Source organism: Catharus ustulatus, chromosome 22 (assembly GCF_009819885.2).
Source record: "Catharus ustulatus isolate bCatUst1 chromosome 22, bCatUst1.pri.v2, whole genome shotgun sequence".
Taxonomy (NCBI): domain Eukaryota; kingdom Metazoa; phylum Chordata; class Aves; order Passeriformes; family Turdidae; genus Catharus; species Catharus ustulatus.
Window position 1 is genome coordinate 3,802,965 of NC_046242.1, and position 16,473 is coordinate 3,819,437.

The following is a 16,473-nucleotide window of genomic DNA, read 5'->3' on the forward strand; positions in this document are numbered from 1 at the left end:
GTGCTAATTACAGGTGCCACCAGATGCCCCATGATTTATGGCCTGGCCTTGCCTGCTTCCGAGAGCTGGGGCTGGATCCCTGCAGCCAGGGCAGCCCAGAGCCCCAGAACCCCTGGCAGTGCTTCCCAAGGATCTCCCAGAGGCTGTGGGTGGCATGGGGACAGCTTTGGGACTGCTCCCCACCTGGGACTGGCTTTGTGCCCAGCTCAGCCACCTCTGTGTCTGCCCTGGACTGCACCTCCTGACCTCCAACACCAGCAAAAACATCCCCGTGGCAGGGATCTGTCCTGCTCAGCTGGGTTTTGGACAGGCACGTCTCTAAGTGGGTCTGACATCTATGTCCTGCTGGCATTCAAGCGTTGCAAAGATCCCCTGGATCCTGAGCTGAGCTCACTGGGTAAGTCAGTGGTCAGGGAGAAAGACTGGGAGGTGAGAGGGATGCTGGGGAGAACAAGAGGGTCATAGTGAGCACAGGTGAGCTTCACATCCCTTTGAAGTCCTGCTGCCTCATCCTCCCCTGTCCCCGAGGCCCTGGCTCCTGATTTATTGGGTTCCTGGAGCAGAAGCACCTAAATTAGCTGCAGCTTCAAAGAGGCAGGAGAGGAGAAGGGCAATAGACAAATAACTCCCCCTAATTGTGGCTGTTGATCAAACATGAGCTGGGATGATCAGATAGGAAGGGATGGATCAAGGAGGGGGGGCACATTCTCCCAGGGCTTTGCTTTTGCACCAGACACCCCAGCAATTTGTCAGAACCACTCCTGGACCATTTTTCAAAGCATTACCCCTCGCACAGGAAGGCATTTAGCAACTGCTCACTAATGACATGATGGGCAAACACCCGTGGCTGTCCCCCACTGCTCAGAGGTTGGGGACCTGGCCCTGCCCATGGCCCCTGGACCTGCTGCACCTGGCAAGCCCCTCATCCCACGGGGATGCAGGAAACAAGGAGCTGCTTTCAGCATCGTCTTCCCCAAGTTAAGTGCTGGGCAGGCCCGGCAGCGCCAGCCCAGACAGCTCTGCCCCCAGGCTGCTGGGAAGGGACAGGAAGGCTCTGGAGGAGGCAGGTAGCACTTTAGCTCTTTTATCACCTGCCCCGATCCCCCCCGCCACATTCCTCCTTCCTGCTCCGCAGGGCAGAGGCGTGCCAAGCCCTGCACATTCCTGCACCGACTCCCGGGGTCTGTTCTGCCCAGGCACCCACCTCCCCCTGTCCCCATGGACCATCTCTGCTCACTGGGACTGTGTCTTCTCTTGTACCCAAACACAAGATGTGCTGCTTTCCTCAGCAGTGACACAATTTCATGCTTCAGTTTCCCTTAGCTGAGAAATAACAGAGGTGCTGCAGGGGCCATGAGCAGGGGGAAGGAAGAGCCAGGGTGGTGATGGCCCACAGAGCTCACAGCACCACGGAGAACGCTGGGATGACCTGTCCCAGGGTGAGCCACCAGCCTGCAGTGCCCAAATTCTCAGCAGACACTAAAGCAACGTGTGCATGGTGGAGATGCTTTCCCCGGCGGGCTGTGAGCATCCCACTGGTGTCTGACTCTTTCCCTGTGCCTCACCTGCGGCAGGTGAGGAGGGTCGGGACAGCCACGTGACGAGCCCTGCTGAAGGTTTTTAGGGGCGGCTCTGTCCCTGCAGGAGTGTCACCCACACCTCCCGGCAGGCAGGGTCACAGCAGCGCCTCTCCCGCTGCCATGGCCGGAGCAGCCGTGGGGAAAGGCACGGGGCCAGAGCCCGACAGCTCCGAGGAGGAGCTGGAAGCGGGGGATGCTCCCCAGGCGTGCCACAGGCAGGGTTTGTGGGTGTCCCAAGGCAGGGAAGCAGACGCCAGCCCGGGGGACACGGACGGGATGAAGGTGAGGAAGAGGAGCAGGCCAGCGCGCTCCAAGGCCAGGAGGATGGCTGCCAACGTCAGGGAGCGTAAGAGGATTCTGGACTACAACCAAGCCTTCAACGCCCTGCGGCTGGCCCTCAAGCACGACCTCGGAGGCAAAAGGCTTTCCAAAATCGCAACCCTCCGGCGAGCCATCAGCAGGATCACGGCTCTGTCGCTGTCCCTGCACGGCGCCGGGTGCTGCTGGCCCTGCGCCCACTCCGAGTGCCGCGCCCGGGCCGGGGTCCCTGCGCACGAGTCGGGGGTGAAGGGCAGCCGCCCCCAGCTGCCCTGGGAGCCCGGTTCTGCAGGGACACGGTGCCCTCCGTCCCCTCTGTGCGCTGGGTTTTCCCCTCAGAGGCAGCTCCATCACTTCGAGAGCCCGAAGGAGAATCGCCCCGTGCCCAGCCCCGCCTGTTGCTCCAGCGGGATCGCGCACCCCGCGCTCCGCCAGCAGCGAGTACCGGGCAGCCTGCAAGAACCGCTGCCCGGGGCTGTCCCCTGGCAGCTGGGCTACTGCCAGGGCTGGGGACAGCAGCAGTGCCTGCCCATCCACTGACCTGCGGGCTGGGGTGGCAGGACGGTGCCGGGAAGGTAACGGAGCCGTGGGACACGGGGGGAGCGGGAGGGGACTGCGGGTGAGGGAGAGAAGCGCTGCGGGATGTGGAGCTCAGCTGCGATGCTGGCGAGCTCAGAGAGCCCCCGACACGCTGTACAGGAGCCTCCCCTCTGCGGAAAGGTGGGAAGTCCTCTGGAAGTGCCAGCTCCGTGATTCTTGTCGCGAGGTCTCACTGCTGCTGATCGCCACTGTTATTTATTCTCTGTTGCTTGCTCTGCGAGAAAACACGAGTTACAAACCCAGCAGCAGGGCAGTGGCTGTTAATATGTGCGGGATGGACAGATGGGCCGTGGGGATCACGCTAAAGCCCCTGGCTGGCGAGTGGCTCTGGCTCCTGCCGGTGAAGGAGGGGAGCAGGAGCAGGGAAAGGTTACTGCCCTGGCACTTTTGACGCTAAGCTCATTGGTACAGACGTTTGTGCCTGGCAGATTTGCGCGGCCGGGAGGGGAGACAGATGTCGGCTTTCATAAAACCCACCCATCCAATTGCGGTTTCCTTCTGATCCCAGAGAAGTGGCTCTGTTGGGATAGGCCAATAGGGCGCTCCCTGCCAAGTGCTGTGGAACTGAGGAAGGAGGAATTTTACTGAGAGGGTCCCTTTTGTCCCTTCCCTCTGTCTCAGAGAGCTTGGACCAGCTGCGAGAGCTCCCTCCTGCCCAAGGCTCAGCAGACTGGAATTGCTGCAGGAATCAGGCAGGGATTTACAGCCACACACACCACAGCTGGCAGATTTTTGGACAGGACAAATTGCACCGTGGGATTCCCGCAGTGCTGAGCCCTGCAGAGCTCCTCCAGCCCCGCTGCTCCCACCCCAGTGCTACCAACACTCAGTGGCAGTCTGAGCTCTCTCCCTGCCTGGGGGCACATGCTGGGACAGCCATCCCCACCTCCTGCTGCTGGGTACCGTGATCTCCTCCTCCTTCCTTAATCCCTGGTGGGACAAGGGAGATGGGCCGGGAGCTGAGGAAAACTGGTGGCAGCCAGGAGAGAGAGCTCTTTGCTCAGCAAAGGAGCCTTTTAAAAGTGCTGATGGTGTGAGGAATCCTGGCTCCAGCCCCTGACAGGTGTTCACCAGAGGAAGGCCTGCAGCCACATCCTCTGAAGGAATCCTGCTTCTCCCCACATCATCCCTGCTCTGGGTGGCTCTGCCTGCTCTGGTTCTCCCTGGAGCAGTGCAGGGCCCTGCCCTGTCCTGGCAGCAGCGTCACACGGGGAGTGAGAGCCCAGCAGCAGCAGCATGCAAAGAATGTTTCAGTGACACCCTAACTGAGGCAGGAACCCTCCCTCCTCCCGAATTTGCATCTCCGTGTTTTTCCCACACCAGCTTTGGTGGTCAGCCGAAGTGAGGCAGATGGAAACAGATGGTCACAGAGGCAGGAGTGGAAAGGAGGCAAAACCCCATGGGACCCCCCCCAGCAGGGTCACCCCACTGCTCTCAGATCCACATGCACAAACTGCAGCTCCTAATTCTGTTTGGAGGCTGCAAGATGGGATGCTCGGGGCAGGGCTGAGCAGCAGGGCTGCTGGCAGAAGGCTCCTCGGGCACCTCTCGGGAGGCAGAAGGTGCTGGGTGTGCCCCGTAGATGGCACTCACTGCCAGGGAAACCCCTGGCAAATTTGGAATGAAGCATAATACACAATGGGTGCAAAACATCAATTTTTTCCCCCAGGCATCCAGGCTCTGAGGGTTATTTTATCTCTTCCTCCTGCCCCTCACATCATCCCTGCTCCCGAGGATGGAGAAGATGCAACTCACGCTGCACCAGCACCTTTCTGCTTTGCAGGTCCTGTGTAGGGATGTGATATTCCACCGCTCTGGTGTCTCTGACCCCGGCTGTGGTGTCACCACGGTCACCCCCGTACAGCGAGGGCAGGGCGAGCTCAGCACAGCGTGCCCAGAGCCTCCCCCAGCCCTGTGCCCGGGGACGATGGAGCCCAGAGTGGCTGGAGGCAGAGGTGCCACCGAGCACCCACACACTGCCCGGACCCCGTCACCTGCGGGCAGCCCCAGGGCAGCTCCAGCCCCGCTCCGCAGCCATGAGGGGTTCGCGGCTCTGCTCCGTGTCGCATGTCCCCCACCCGCCTGGGCACAGGCTGGCAGCCAGCAGGGACAGCAGGGCTGTGTGTGCCCCGCTCGGCGCTGCCCTGCGGGGCTGGAGGCGGCCCCGAGCGCCGTCGGCACGGGCGGAGCCGGGTCGGGGCTGGGCGCTCACGTACCGCTGCAGCGGAGCGGAGCCCCTGGGAGCCCCCGGGAGGAGCGGGGGTCGGTGGGGCGGGACAGAGCCTCGGCTGGGCCGGGCTGAAGGCGGCGGGGACTCCCCGGCTCTCCCACCGCCCCGCCCCGCCCCGCCGCATCCCCGCCAGCATCCCCGGGGGCCGCGGCGCCGCACGCAGCGGGTCGGGCGGAGGCCGAGCGCGGTAAGGGGGTGAGGACAGGGGGGACCGGGGACACCCCGAGGGCGGTCCGCGGCCCCGATCCTGCCCCGGGGGCCGAACCGGGCTGGCCCCTCCTCCGGCTCGGCCTCCCGCGGGGCGGCGGGCCCCGAGCGCAGAGCGGCGGCGGCGGGGCGCTGCCGGAGCCCGCTCCGCCGGGCCATGGCCAGCACCGGCTCCGCGCCCGGGGGCGCGGGCCCGGGCTCGGGCACGGCGCTGCCCACCCGCTTCCAGGAGACGGAGAAGCTGCTGTCGGCGACAGAGGGCCGGGAGGAGAAGGGCCTCCGCGGCTCCAAATCCTTCACGGCCGCCTTGCCCGGCGAGACGGAGCGCAACGGGCACGGGCTCGGCTACAAGTCGGTGTCGGTCGGGCACCTGGAGGCGCCGCCGCTGTCGCCGTCCCGGCTGAGCCTGGGCAGAGCCTCGTCCACGGCCACCAGCACGGCGGCCCCGGAGCAGGGCCGCCCGCGGGACTACCTGGTGCTCGCCATCTTCTCCTGCTTCTGCCCCGTCTGGCCCATCAACATCGTGGCCCTCGTCTTCTCCATCATGGTGAGTGCGGGACTCGCCGGCCGCGCGGACCCGCCCGGTTCGGCCCCGGCTCCGCTCCCCGACGGGCGCCCCGGAGCTGTCCGCGGTGCTGCACCACCGGCACCGGCACCGGGGCGGGAGGAGCCCGCTCCGCTCCCGCAGCGCTCGGCCGGGGCTGTGCCGCCCTGCTCGGCTCCGCTCGGCTCCCGCAGCGCGCTCGGTGCGGGTCCGGGGGGCGCGGGCGGGCGGAGGCGGGCGGGGAGCGGCGCCGAGCCCGGGGCAGAGCGCGGGGAGGCGGCGGGATGGAGATGATGGAGATGGAAAAGGAGGCGGCGGGATGGAGATGGAGAACGCGGGGAGGTGGCGGGATGGAGATGGAGAGGGGGGGTGGGATTCCAGGGCAGGGCTCCGGGAAGCGCGGTGGCTCCGGGAAGCGCGGTCCCTGCCGCCAGGCAGCGATCCAGAACCGCTCGCCGGGCTTCCCCGGGAAGGAGCCGAGAGGCGAAGCGCTGGCAAGGGATCTCCCTCCGCCCCTCCGAGCCCAGCCCTGCAGCACCGGGGAGACCCTGGCTGGGGGCTGGTGCCTGGCCTCAGGCACTTCAAAGGGACAGGCTGCACCTGCAGCTCTTTTAGTCGCCCCGGAGAAGCAATTTTTCTCCATTAAACATCCCCCACACCTCAGCAAACACACCAAGAGCCGAGCAGGGGAGAATGAAGCCAGCCCGGCCTCCCACCCATCTCGGGTACAGGTGGCTCAGTCAGCACAGCCCTACAAGCAGAGCCACCCCCTTCCCCAGCAGATGCTGCCCTCTTGTACACACCCAGCACCTTCCATGCCTTTCATTTGCAACAAAGGCAAATCTTTTCTTTGAAAATCGGCTCCATTACCTGCTTAGCACACACAGATACACTGAGGGGCACCCGCAGCCAGCACTTCCCCCCAAAACCACCACCAACTTGAAGGCAGGCATGGGCACTTGCCACAAAAAGCCCTCTAGGGAGACCAATTTCCATTTTGAGGAGGAATCATCGTTTCTGCCAGTGCCAGCTGTCATCTGCGTAGTACAGTTGTGTGGCACAGCCTGTTTGGGCAGCACACAGGGAAGCCAGCCAGCCCTGTTTGGCTTTGCACTGCGAGGAGAGGGAAAGCAGCTGGGTATTGCATATCCATGGTAATAAACACGGTCTCTCACGGGGATTTTCCAGCCACATTAGCCTTCATGCAAAACAGATCCTCACACTGTCCCTCGCAGGCGTCAGAGCCTCCAGGGTGGTGGGGAGGTGCCTTGGGCCACACGAGCCTTATGGAGAAGAGTTTACAGTGGAAAAAAGAGCAGGAGTTGGTTCATCCTGCCAGGCAGAGAGGGACTGGGGTGTGGTGACTGTCACACCCAGGGGGAGGCAGGGCCAGCAGGGCAATGGGATTATTAGGCTGCCCTCTGCTTCCAGCACTGACCAGGACTCGCCCAGAGCTGGGGAAGGGAGGGCAGAAGATGCATTCAGCTGGGCTTGTTCTCCAGAACAAGCTTAATGGCACACAGAGCACATTAGTAACCAGTGCACATCCTCTGGGCCCTGCACAGTCCTCCCTGCACTCTCTGCCCTGTGGTTTAATTAATTTATTACAGCCCTTTCTACGCTGGCCCTGCCTGCACCATCACCTCCTCCACACACCCACCTGCCAGCCAGGAACCTCCACCAGCAGAGCAGAGCAGGATGAGGAGTGATCCATCCTCCCTCCCTGAGGAACCAGCAAACATCTGGCTGGGTCCTCCTGCCAGCAGGAGCAGCTCTCAGAGCATGGGTTGATGTTTCCCCTGCTTTCAGCAGGGAGGAATTGAGCTCCCAGTGATCCCCCAGGCTCAGGTCTTCTCTCAGAGTAAAGCCCAGGTGTGCCAGATCTGAGCAGGAGCCAGGTTTTTGTGGTTCCCATCACCTGGGGAAACAGGAGGACATTTCCACAATGTGCTGACATTCCTTTAGCCCTGCTATTGTGCTTTTCTTTCCCGAGTCAAAGCTTTTGCACATGAAAGCTTTTTTTCCCTGGGTAATAAGCAGTGTCTAGAGAGGAAAGTAAATGAATGCTTTTGAGTTTAGTGTCTCATAAATCATTTTTCAAAAGCTGCTCTCGGATCCCAGCAGGGCCTATGGCCAGAGGTGGAAAAAACCCTGCTCTAGCCCCTCCAGCCTGTTCCTGCTAACACTGGTTTCATGGAAATTAATTACCTGGAGGTTTCTTCACAGACTCTTGGATGCATTTTCCTCACCAAGTGATGATCTGGCTGTTCTAAAGGGTTCAGGTCACTCCCCAAGAGGCAGAGTGGTGCACAAGGATGTGTTCATCCTGTGGGATCCATCTCCTAGGAGTGCTGGGTACCACACACCCACCCTGCATTCCTGCTCTGAATCCTTTCCTCTTCCCACCAAAGTGCAGCCACTGTGGGGGAAGAAGCAGAGGAGCCAGAGTACAAAACTCCAAAAATGAAGGGAAATGAAAAAATCCAGCCAGAACCACCACATAGTAACATCAGGGGCAGTTCTGCACACTTGGTATCCAAAATAAATTCTGTCATTCCCAAAAGATGTGGGAGAAGTCAGACTGGGTGTCCTCACCCATTTGAAGTGCCACACTCATCTGTCTCACTTTTCACTCTGGAGTTGATTTATGCCTCTCTTGGAATGTTTCCTTCAACAAAAACACCAAGTGTTGAGGATTAATGATTTATTCTGAGTAATTGGTGGACGGCAGCAGAGAGCATCCAAAGGCAGTTCATAAATTGGGAAAGATTGCAGGAAAGAGGATGTGATGATTTGTCTTCTCCATCCCTGGGACTAGCACAGGAAAGTAATTGCCTTCATTTGCAATAAAGCCACTTAGGGAAAAAACCCATTTTGAGCAGTAACTGGAACAGACAGCAGTGGGAAACAGGTAAAATGAATAATTCCTGAGTCACCCAGCCTCACCTGGCCCACGGGTGCTGCAGAGCTGCACCCACTCCCCAGGTCCTGCAGATTTCCCAGCTCTGGGCTGGAGCAGGGAGTCCCTTGGCACTCACACAGTGACTCACTCCCCCAGAGCCCTCGAGCCTTTTGGAGAAGTTCTGCCTTGGTGAGCCTCGATTAATAAACAAGATGTTAATGTTTTTATGTGGAGCAAAGCACGGGATTAGTGATACTAGAGAGCTGTAATCAAACCAATTAATAATATATGTACAGTACCAAATTCCTGCTAAACACCCCATGCCAATGCTGATGTGTTCCTCATAATTGTTGAGGATAAATGAGCAGTAAACACTTTCAGAAGCTGTAGTGACAAATATATTGAATCCCTTAGCCTATATATTTTGCCTAGAAGACAGCTAAAACTGCATATTTCACTGCAATCTAACCCACACCCTGCCAAAATATTACACTTGTTCCAAAAACCAGAGACTGAAAAACCAAATCCCCAGAGCTGGAGCTGTCAGTGAGCAGGACAGGGATCCTGTCGATCCCTGGGCTCCTGCATCCTCCCCATCTCTCACCACCAACCCATGAGGCTTCATTTTGTCACCTCCTGTTCTGGGATGAAAATAACTCTTGGCTGCATCCCATCGCTTTCAGAGCGGGTCTGGCAGAGCTGCTGGTGAGACCAGGAGGAGCAAGGTCCTGAGCTCTGCTGGTGGCACTGGAGGGGACAGAGATGCCCAGGGTGGCTCCTGAGTGGAGCAGGATGCTGCCAGGGGGGCAGTGGAAGCAGCCACCTGCCTGTTTGGGGCTCTGCTGTGTTATTTATGGGTGACACAAACTCAAACGAGCGCATGGAAACCTCCAAAGCTGCGTTTTCCCTACAGAGCAGCTGCCCGTGCTCAGGGGATGTTTTTGGTCACAGTGCTGCCAAGAGGCAGAGGAATTAAAGCAGGATAAATGGGAAATGGGGCAGTAACACCAAGTATTTGTTCAGATTGTCTGTGGTGCTTAATGGTTATTACTGGAGCTGGAATAGACCTCCTTAAGACCTCCTTACTCGTTTTTCCTTTTTTTTTTTTTTTTTTTTTTTTTTTGAAAGGAAATTGGGATTCCTCGAATCCACTTCCACCTTTAATTCTTTTTAACTAGTACACTTGGTTTTGGTATTTTTTTTTAGCTGAGAATTCCCCCAGTTTTAGCAGCCATGCTCCAAAGGGAGGAGCTGTCACACAGCACAAGGCTGGGGGAGCTGATGGCCCCACAGTTTGCCCCAGATCCCCCCAGATCCTCCAGCATGGCTGGAGGTGGACAAGCCAGGGGAAGAAGCCTTTAGCCCATGTTAAAGTGTTAAAGGCATAAAAGCAGCCCTAAAGGAGGAATATCTGCTTCAGAGTAGTTAAATCTTCAATAAAACCCCATTCCCAGTGAAGTTTATTGGGGTTTTTGCCCAACTCCTCCACTGGATCAAGGATGCTGGGCTCCCTTCTCCCCCTATACCACCTTGCTTCTCCTTCCCTTCACTCCAAGCTTTCCCAACCAAGTGAAAATACCCCCAAGGGGCCTTAAAACCCCTCAGCCACTTTCCCTCCCTCCCCAATGGGTTTTGTGGGCAGCAGAAGGGCACTGCACGAATTTGGGGAGGTTTTTTGGTCCCAAGGGCCGGGCTGGCAGCAAATGCTGACGCACGGTGAGTAATTCCACCACAAGTCCTCTCACAGCTGCCCTTGTGCTGAGTGCTGGGTGCTCCCCCAGCCAAGGGCAGATCCCTCCCAGCAGGATCAGGAGCCCTTCCCTCAGCACTGCTGCTTCTCCCTCCCCAGGAGGAATCCTCACTTCCAGCATTTTTCACTTGGGAACAAAATGACTGCCAGTTAAAGGAGCAGGAAAGAAAATGGGGCTGAGTTTGGGGCTCTAGGGAGTGACCCCTGGAGCTGCTGGCTCTCTCAAGGGACTCTTGTTGTGTCTCCCCAGTCGAGGAACAGTGGCCAGCAAGGGGACACGGACGGCGCGCGGCGGCTCGGACGCATGGCCAGGCTGCTCAGCATCGTCTCCATCGTGCTGGGGACCATCATCATCGTGCTCTACATCTCACTCAGCGTCAGAGGTAACCCTCCCTGCTCCTGCCCTCAGCCCAGCTCCAGCCCAGGGGATAGGACAGGCCTGTCCCCAGTCCAGCCCCACCTCATTCCCAGCCTAAGTGCAGTGGGAGGGCTCTGAGTCCAGCTTGGTTTGGCCAGCACCAGCTGCACACACACATTAAAAACACCTCAGAGAACAGGCTCCTTCCAGTAGAACCATGCACTGCCCAAATGACCAGCATGGAAAGCCCTCCCTGTGCTGTCCAAAGCGCCCTGGTCACCCTGGGGAAAGGTCTTGGCCTGGCAAAGCCTGTGGTTGGGTTTAGAAGACGGAGTGCTGTAAAAACTGAAAGATTTCAGGACACAAATCAACCTGCCCAGAAATACAATCCCAAAACATCTTGGGAACCTCCCAAACACAACCTCACCTGCCAAACCAGCATGACCAGCACAGCTCAGGCAAACAGGGACCTCAGAAACACCCAAAGAGAAAGGCAGGAGCACAGGGGGAACATCTGTTGACAGCTGGGAGCTGCCCTAAGCCACACTTTCCTTTACAGGTTCCTAGAAGACGTTTCAGCATGCAAATACCTTGAAGAGGAGGAAGACAACTTTCCTTTTGGGGTTTTTACTTTCAGCCTTGCAACAAAACAAAAAAATTGTCACAGTGTAGGTGGGCAGCCCTAGACAGTCTGCTCTGGAGCGGCGTCGGAAGGAACCGCATGCTTCAATTCACTCTTGGGAACGAGCCTGTGCCAGGGATGGCATCAAAATCACCCTGAGTAGGAATGGGAGAGGCCACGTGGAGAGGAGAAGGGGGAAATCCACTACCTCATTCCCCTCCAGCAGAACTCACGGAGCGGGGAGACAACTAAAGTGCAAGAGGAGGAGAGAGTCTCCAGAACGAAGCTGGTTTGGGAAGGGAGAATCCGAGGCGAGAACCGCACGTTTCGAGGAGTCCTCCTGAGAATTTTGGCACAAGTCACTGGATTTTTGGGGGGGTCGTTGGTTTTTAAATCGTCAAATTCTCTGTCTCTACAAAAAAAAAAAAAAGAAAAAACAAAACAAACAAAACAACAAAACAAAGCTCAAACTGCCATCAGGAGCTGAGAGCTGTTCCATGGAGGAGGAGGAAGAGGAGGAGGGAGAGCAGAGCTGCAGCAGGACCAAGGCTCTGCTCCCAACGAAACGCAGCCGCCAAAGCTGGAGGATGTGGTGGGTGCTTTTGTATTTTTGATGAAAAAAAAACAAAAAAAAGAGACAATGACCATTTGCATGCCTTTGGGAATGTTCTCCATGTCTGTTCCTACGAGCTCTTTTATCACTTAGGGCAGATCTCAGAGCTGGCAGAGCAGGATGTTGCTGCATGAGAACCCCAGGCTCCTCCTCACCCCCGTCCCATGGTGGGCTTTTAATGGAAGGCAAAATCAGGGTTCTGTGCACCCAGAGGGAGATCAGCACCCCTGGCACTGAGACAAGAGCCTGGTTAATGCCCAGCAGCAGCAGCAAGGCACGGAGAGCCCGTTCTACCCACTCACACCCTGATGTCACAGCACGTCTGCCCCCACCACTGCCACTGCTCATCCCCCCAAACCTCTGGGGCTCCAGCTTAGGGCCTTCCAGGAGATTTTTAGGGGCATGAAGGAGTTTTAGACTCCTGCTCCTCTCCTTGCACCCCTCACCCAGCTCTCCTGCAGCTCTGAAATGTCCCTGGAGCTGCCTGGGGTCAGTTCTGCGAGTCGTTGTGTTATTTTTTAATGTTTTGTATTTAAGGTAACAAGAAAACAGACTCTGCTCCTCCCACCCTGTCTGTAGGTACCACAGCCCCTGCCACGTCTTCCACAGCTCACAGATCCCTCAGCCCATCCCTGTGGGATCCAATCCCCAGAGCTCCCTCCAGGCTCCATCCAGCCCCAGCCCTTCTCCTCCCTGCTCACCCCTCATTGCTGTGGGGATTTCCTGGGCTTGGCCCTCTGCCCACCCACCCAGACTATGCAAAGCTCCACTGCCTGTTGTTTTAGTCAGGCTTTGTGACTCCTGGCCACGTCCATTGGCTCCCTGAGTCTCTTTGATCCAAACTTTGGGGACACACAACCAAGAGCTGCCCAGCCTTTCTGTTGTCTCCAGCAGACCTAAAAGCACTGAGAAATGAGTGAGAAATGTCCTTTGGGGCACTTCTGCTCCCTAACGCCAATCTCCTGAAAAACACCCCAAATTTAGACCAAATTCAGTGCTTCCCAGGCCTTGTCTACATGGAGAATCCACCAAAAGCAACCTCACAACATGGAAACTGCTTGGCACTGACTCCTTCTTGGGCTCTGAGTGGGCACATGGGTTAGCACAGGGTAGGGGTGAGGTGTAAATCCAGGCTCTACTCACCCTGTAGTAACTAATGTTTCATCTCTGTGAAAATTCTCCTGTCACCTTTTTGATTGCTCCTCTTTCAAGCGGTTTTTTTCCTGCAGACGTTGTTGGAATCCAGGGGGTGAGAAAGCCAAATCCCCCAGACACGCTGTCAACATTTTTCTTTCCACTGAAAGGGATTCCAGGGACTCACAGCAATAGCACATCACTACAGCACTTTCTCGGGCTCCATTCCCATCCACCCCTTTGCCAGCACTCCATCACAAGCTGCTGGCATCTAAAATGGACCAAATCTGCAACTTTTCTTTTGCAATTTATCTTTTGTGAGTTCAGCAAACAGGGACTGCTGAGCATTGCTGGGTGGGAGCTCCCTCCTCCATCCTCTGTCCAGGCACTGCAGCTTTTCCTCCTGAGCCCTTCAGAAACCATCCCTTGGATGTTCAAATTTTCATTTTATGGCTGTTGAAATCCCATCAAATCCCCCAAAGGTTTCCTTCTCTAACTCATGGACCCAAAAGCTGCTTGCTGGGGAACGTGTGGGGTTGTTTTTGGAGCTATGTAAGGGCAGTGCTGCCTGTCCCTGCACCTCCTGCCCTTTGCCCTTGGAGCTGCTGGAATTCAGCTGATGGGAAGAGCCCAGGAAGCTCCTCCTTGGGCAGGAAGGGCCCTTTTTCAGAGAAAAGTGCTGCAGGGAGTTATAGGACATGAGAGCGCCGAGCGTTTATTAAGTAAGAATTTAAATGCTCTTTTATCATTATATAAAGCCTTTCATCTAAAGTGCTTCTGTGCATCCAAAGGATCAAACCCTGCCACCCCCCACGAGGTGGGTTCACATTACTGCTCTAATTGCAGGGATGGCAAATGCTCAGGCACTGAGCAGCTCCCAAATCAACCCCCTTTTCTTCCTCCTCCTTAACACAACCAAGTATGAGCACGGATTTCCTTGGAATCTGGTTTTTTGGGGTTTTTTTAAAGTGGGATCTAGACAAACTATACCCCACTGTGGTTCCAAGTGGGATTCCTGCAGCCACAGGAGGGAGGGGGCTTGGTGAGGCAGCTGCAGTGGTCCTTGCCAGGAGGAGTCCCAGGATTCCCCTGCATGCAGGAGAAGGAAGAAAATTCCCCAAAAAACCCCAGGGTGATGATTTGTTTGGGCCTCCTGTCTCATTGGACAGCTCAGGTGATGCTTCTCACCTCACTATGAAATATAACAAAAGAGAAGAACAAAGACTCTTGAATCCCTTTCATTCTAAAACCTTCCTGAATAGATACAATTGTACTGCACCCTTAAATTCAGCTTTTTTTCCTTATCCCACATTTAAATCAGGAGAAAATCCTCTACAGTTATCTTTGACAAAATCTTTGCTCTGCTTCTAACCTGCCTCTCTAGTTCTGGAGAAATAAACTCTCCAGGGACATCCAGAAAGTTCCTTCTCCCTGCTCCCCTATCAACTTCTCCACACATTTGCAGCCTGTTTTGCAAAGTTTTTGCCACTTTGCTCTCCCCTCCCCCGTGATTTTATCCCAGCTCAGCTCCCTCTTTGGCTCTTTTTGGGTGGAATTTGCTCCTATTTGTGAAGGAGGAGGTTGCAGAGCCCCCAGCCCTCAGCACAGACCTCAGCTGTGCTGTTACAGGGGGTGATGATGGCAGAACTCCACCAGGCACAGCCACCCCTTGGACCTCACCCACCAGGAGCTCAGCTTAACTCAGCTTTTAGCACAGCACAGAACCTGTGCCATGAGCCCTTTCCTCTCCAGCCCCACCCAGCTGCAGTTTCTTATCCCCCAGCCCTTTGCCACCTGCTGCAGCCTCCTCTGAGCACACAGGTCAGAATTCTCCCTGCTTGCAGCTAAAACAACAAAACCCTCAGGCTCTGGCCAGCTTCTCCCCCTGGTGAAGGGAAGGTGAGAGCACGGTGACAATGCAGCCCTACCTGACAGGGGAGCTGAGCTGGTAGGAGGAGAGCTCAAGGGATGGAGAAGGTGGGAAATGTCTCTAAATGTAAGCTGGAGTAGGAGTTAGGATCGACAAGTGTGAGGTCCTGGTGGGATGTAAATACAGGGAAGGAGGCTTGGATTAGAGCACAGGGCTGGTGGCACCTCTGGCACTGCTGCCCCTGGGGTTCTTTGCCAGGATTTGGGGCAGAGCTGGGCTCTGTGGGATGGCACAGAAGAGCTGCTGGCTGCAGCAAGGCTGGATTGAAGCTTTAAGCTGAACCAGCAAGGAACTTGGCTGGGTTTTGCAGCAGCTCCTGGTGGGCTGCAGTGGCTGAGGGTCAGGAAAGGTCTGGCCAGGTCAGTGGGTCACTGCTGGGTGCTGCCAGCACACACCACAGGGATCTGAGCACCACCAGGGCAAAGAAAGCCACCAAAGCCTTTCAAACTTTGCTCTGTTAAGGATGGGTTTGCTTTTTCTGGCCGATGTCTCACCTGTTCCAGTTCACTCCTCTCTCCCCTCCCTTTGCTGTCCCCTCAGCATTCCCACCCCAGAGCATCCCTGAGTCCCACAGCTCCTCCCTCTGCCTCTCCTTGAACCCAGGCAGCTCCTGCTGCAATGAGATCTCCTCTCTGGGCTCTGCTGGAGGGTGACAGAGGGCAGGAGCCTCTGACCCAGCTCCTGCAGGCTCCAGCACGCGGTGCCCGACCTTCCCTGCACAGATTTCTCCATGTAGACAAGGGGAGCAGATCCTGCCTTTGATATGAAATGAAATCTTCCTTTCCCTTCACTCAGAGCCCAGGGAGAGGCTGCAGAAAGGCACCACTGGGCTGGCCCCACCCCTGCCCTGTCGCTTTGTGACTCCTCACACAACCACAGCCAGGGTTGCACTGTGAGGCTGAAATAATTCAGATTTAAGCTCGTTTTCCTTTCGGTATACAGCCTTTAATTTTGGCAAAAACCAGTTAGGTTTGGACTGAAAAACTCCCCTGCTTGGGCACAAGCCAAGGGGGTGGTGGGGGGAGGGAAGCAGCCTTTTCAAAGTGGGAATATTTGTAAAGCATTTGCTGACACCAGTAGGTAGCAAAATTCCAACCTATAAATACCCATCCAGGATAAGAAACATCAGAAAGGGAACGTGTGCAGGATTCACCAAGGCAACCCTGACACCACCTGGGAGCCCTCGTTAGAAAGTGCCAGGACCTCATCCTTGGCATGGAAGTGCAGGGTCCATCCCCACTGGGAGAGCCACAGCTCACACACAGCATGAACACACCAGGAATTGCAGCTGGGTGCTTCTCTTTGCTGACAAATGTTTCTTTTTCTGCAGGATGGTATGGTATATCTTATATACTTTCTTTGTATTTCTTGGCATGAGAAAAAAAAAATTAAAATGTAACATGCATGGTCAAAGCTGAACTGGTTTCTTCTGTCTAAATGAGAAAAAAAAAATATCCAAGTTACTCATTCAGTGATTGCTTCACACTCTGAGAGCAACCAGTTGGTATTTTGGGTGCAGTGGGCTGCAAATAACATGTAAAGGCAAAGAGTAAAGAAAACAGCACAAGACAGAGCAGGGAGAGGTGCAGACAGAGCAGCCTGGTGCTGGTTTTAACCAAAAACACTCCCAGGAGTTTTTCCAGGCAGACTGGAAGCTGCTGACTGTCACACCCACCCGGGGTCCC

General features: G+C 56.4%; 2 protein-coding genes across 2 annotated transcripts; both read left to right on the forward strand.

Moving 5' to 3' along the window:
* The first annotated feature begins 1,700 nt into the window (after positions 1-1,700).
* BHLHA9 (basic helix-loop-helix family member a9) lies at positions 1,701-2,463 on the forward strand. Its single transcript, XM_033077942.1, has one exon. The coding sequence runs from the start codon at positions 1,701-1,703 to the stop codon at positions 2,436-2,438; it is 738 nt and encodes a 245-aa protein (XP_032933833.1). The 3' UTR covers positions 2,439-2,463.
* A 2,555-nt stretch (positions 2,464-5,018) lies between these two features.
* Positions 5,019-16,201, forward strand: TRARG1 (trafficking regulator of GLUT4 (SLC2A4) 1). The gene is made up of 3 exons (XM_033078206.2): positions 5,019-5,482; positions 10,382-10,514; positions 11,049-16,201. The coding sequence occupies exons 1-3, from the start codon at positions 5,093-5,095 to the stop codon at positions 11,054-11,056; spliced, it is 531 nt and encodes a 176-aa protein (XP_032934097.1). The 5' UTR covers positions 5,019-5,092; the 3' UTR covers positions 11,057-16,201.
* Positions 16,202-16,473: the final 272 nt, after the last annotated feature.